Source organism: Austrofundulus limnaeus, unplaced genomic scaffold, assembly GCF_001266775.1.
Source record: "Austrofundulus limnaeus strain Quisiro unplaced genomic scaffold, Austrofundulus_limnaeus-1.0 Scaffold129, whole genome shotgun sequence".
Taxonomy (NCBI): Eukaryota; Metazoa; Chordata; class Actinopteri; order Cyprinodontiformes; family Rivulidae; genus Austrofundulus; species Austrofundulus limnaeus.
Window position 1 is genome coordinate 27,652 of NW_013952531.1, and position 3,787 is coordinate 31,438.

Below are 3,787 nucleotides of genomic sequence, written 5' to 3' on the forward strand. Positions count from 1 at the left end.
TCACTGAGGTGATGTCGTCTACACGTCTCACTGAGGTGATGTCGTCTACACGTCTCACTGAGGTGATGTCGTCTACACGTCTCACTGAGGTGATGTCGTCTACACGTCTCACTGAGGTGATGTCATCAACACGCCTCACTGAGGTGATGTCAACACGTCTCACTGAGGTGATGTCATCAACACGTCTCACTGAGGTGATGTCATCAACACGTCTCACTGAGGTGATGTCATCAACACGTCTCACTGAGGTGATGTCATCAACACGTCTCACTGAGGCGATGACATCAACATGTCTCACTGAGGCGATGACATCAACATGTCTCACTGAGGCGATGACATCAACATGTCTCACTGAGGTGATGTCATCTGAAGCTCCTGGAAGCAGCAGATCTGTGGCTGTGGAGGAATGCTGGTGGTCAGAGACTCAGGCTGTGGTCTTCATGTCTGACAGCTAATAAGTGTCCAGAGAGGGTGTGGAGGAAAATAAATTAACTAATAAAAACATTCCTGCTGCGTGGACAGTTGAGACAGGCTGGATCCACTGCTCCTCACTTCTTTACATTTTCACTTTCATAAAAATCAAAACTCACTCAAACATAAACATAAAGTTTCCTCTTCTATAAAAATATTATAAAGTTTGGTTTTTAAAAAGTGTCTGAACTGAAAGGATCGACTGTAGAGCTGTGAAGAAACTGAAAAACCTTCAACAAGCCTGAAGAACTAATGATTCCCAGGTGAGAGGCAGCACACAACAGGAAGTAACATGGAGAGTTCTGCTGGGTTCTGCTGGGTTCTGCTGGGTTCTGCATGGCAGCTGTTGGCATGATGGAGCAGCTTTGTTGGTTTTTTACTTGGTAAGATTCTTGAAATAAAAAAAATTGTCAAATCAAGTATTTCAAGAATCTTACAAGTAAAATGTTCTTACTCCACTGGCAGAAATGTTTGACTTAATTWGAYTCAAATTTTCAGACTAACAAGACAAATAATCTTACACATTCTGAAAACAAGATGATTATTCTTACACAATCAGTTCTTGTTTAGTAAATCAGTCTGAAAATGGCTGATTTAAGGTTTTAAATCTTGGTTAGGTGGACAGTTTTTGCAGTGTAATCTGTCAGATTAAACTCTTTAATAAAAACAAGTTTCTCTGTTCAGAAATTAAACTAAAGAATCTCTTTTATCTTGTTAAATGTAAATGAATGCAGGGACAGCTCCTCTTTCTTTGATCTATTTTCAGTAAAACACAGAAACAACTGCACTCTGTGTAAATAAATCATCTGTGAAACTTGAACTTTGTTTAACTGGTTTAAAGTTCACTGTTCAACCAAATCAGTCACCAAGTCCAACATGGTGACACACAGTGTCCTCGACTGTGGAAAGGACACGAAACAATCCAAAATAAATCAAAGACACATTTATTCAGACTCACTGGGAGCCTACTACAACTACACAACACTTCTACTACACAAACTGCACAGGGAACGCTTTGCTGAAAGCTGCTGAAACTTTATAGTAAAACTGCTGAGAGTTCAACTGTACAGCTGAATTTAGCTTTAAGCAGGACAACAAAAATTAAAAATAAATAAATAAATCAATAAAAAAAGAGTAAAAAATCTGAAAAGAACAAAAAAGAAGCTAAAAGTAGAAGAAACAAGTCAAAARGAACAGAAGGGGAAATGAAAAGCACAACAACATACAGTTTGTTTAGAAGTAGCTTTTAAAAAGTAGCTGAAACAGCTGAATTTAACACAAAAAACTTAGTAAATGTTTGCTGATTTAAGCTGTTAGAAGCTGAAATGATCACAAACAGGTGAATCTAGCTGAAAGAAAAGTTCAGATTTACTGAAATTACATACAAAGTAACTAAAACACAAAAACATTTGAAAAGATCAAAAAGCAGCTAAAAGAAGTTTAGCATGAAGTAGCTCAATAAAAGAACCAGAACAAAAGTGTTAGCCTGGTAAAAACCAGACCCTGTCCTTCACTTTGCTTCACACGAGGGTCTGGACTCTCAGCTACAGAGAAGTGATTCTTCCTGGAGGCGTGGCCTCTGAAGTTTAAAATGATTGGATCAGTTGGTATGTCACTGTGAAGGAGGCTAAGCTAAGAAGCTAACCGGAAATTGCGTGCTGTAAACAACCCTACTGAGAGGAGAAAAGTACTGAGCCGAACACTGCACAGAACATTGATGTTCTGTTCTCTGATTGGCCCGGCTAAAAACCTGCCAGAGAAATCCTTGTCTGTGGGAGAAGTCCCAGCAGGAGCAGAGAAGGAAACCAGAACTGAGCAGAGCTGTAGGAAGACAAGGACCAGGCTAGAAAAGCACACATGTTGAACACATCTCTGTTCATTTTCAATGTGAAAAAACAGCTGAAAAACTAAACATCTCAAAGTTTAAATCAGTGAAATTCCAGAAGTCCTGGTCCAAATGTTCTGAAAGAGCTGAAGGTTCTGATAAATGAATTACTGAAACACGTTCTGAAGAGAAATGGATCTGAGTTGTGATGTGTAACATTCACACAATCACCATAGTGTAATCTTTGACAAAGGTTCTGGTTCTGACAGRGTGAAATGAGCCTAACGGTACCTGGAATCTTCTTGGCCCAGCTGATCATGTGGACCAGCTCCTTGTCGGCCAGGTTGGTGAGTGACATCATCACGTCTGCCTCGGTCAGCGGCCTCTTCATGTCCTTCATGAGGTAGATCTCCGGTGGCTCCGCCTCCATTATTCTCTGGATCAGCTGCTCCGGGGGCATCACCGGAGGGGTCGGCTCCATCAGCGAGGCCTCCGCTGGTCCAGTTAGCATCTTTGGTCTGTTTATCCTGCCCTGTGAGGACAGACGGGTCACCCGCCTGGCCAGAGGGCTCCGGTAGTTCCCACGCTCTTTACGAAGGCCTGCAGAAAGAAAAGAAACACAAGCTACACACAAAAACATAACAAAATGCTAGCTACAAGCTAAATGTAGCAATGCTAGCTAAAAGCTAAATGTTGCAATGCTAGCTAAAAGCTAAATGTTGCAATGCTAGCTAAAAGCTAAATGTTGCAATGCTAGCTAAAAGCTAAATGTAGCAATGCTAGCTGGTAATAAAAAGCTAACCACATTTGGTCATGCCAACTTCGTAGCATTTGCGGAGGCGGCAGGCCTGGCAGCTCTTGCGGCGGTTTTTGTCGATGGTGCACTGATTGGTTGCCGGGCAGATGTAGTCATTGTGTCCTGAATCAGAGTAAACACAGAGTAAACAAAGAGTAAACACAGAGTACACAAAGAGTAAACAGAGTAAACTAACAGTAAACAGAGTAAACAAAGAGTAAACACAGAGTAAACAAGCAGTAAACACAGCGTAAACAGAGTAAACACAGATTAAACAGAGTAAACAAGCAGTAAACACAGAGTAAACAAAGTAAACACAGAGTAAACAGAGTAAACAAGCAGTAAACACAGCGTAAACAGCGTAAACAAGCAGTAAACACAGAGTACAAAGAATAAACACAGAGTAAACAGAGTAAACACAGATTAAACAGAGTAAACAAGCAGTAAACACAGAGTAAACAAAGTAAACACAGAGTAAACAGAGTAAACAAGCAGTAAACACAGCGTAAACAGAGTAAACAAGCAGTAAACACAGCGTAAACAGAGTAAACAGAGTAAACACAGATTAAACAGAGTAAACAAACAGTAAACACAGAGTAAACAAACAGTAAACACAGAGTAAACAAACAGTAAACACAGAGTAAACAAACAGTAAACACAGAGTAAACAAAGTAAACACAGAGTAAACAAAGTAA

At 40.3% G+C, this 3,787-nt stretch overlaps 1 protein-coding gene across 1 annotated transcript in view; it reads right to left on the reverse strand.

The window, feature by feature from the left end:
* Positions 1-3,787, reverse strand: part of esr2a (estrogen receptor 2a) — a gene marked incomplete in the record, with an annotated part of 50,638 nt that overhangs the window by 5,700 nt on the left and 41,151 nt on the right. Inside the window, 2 exon segments of the mRNA XM_014015399.1 lie at positions 2,588-2,896; positions 3,099-3,215. Coding sequence (XP_013870853.1) covers positions 2,588-2,896; positions 3,099-3,215 — 426 coding nt within the window.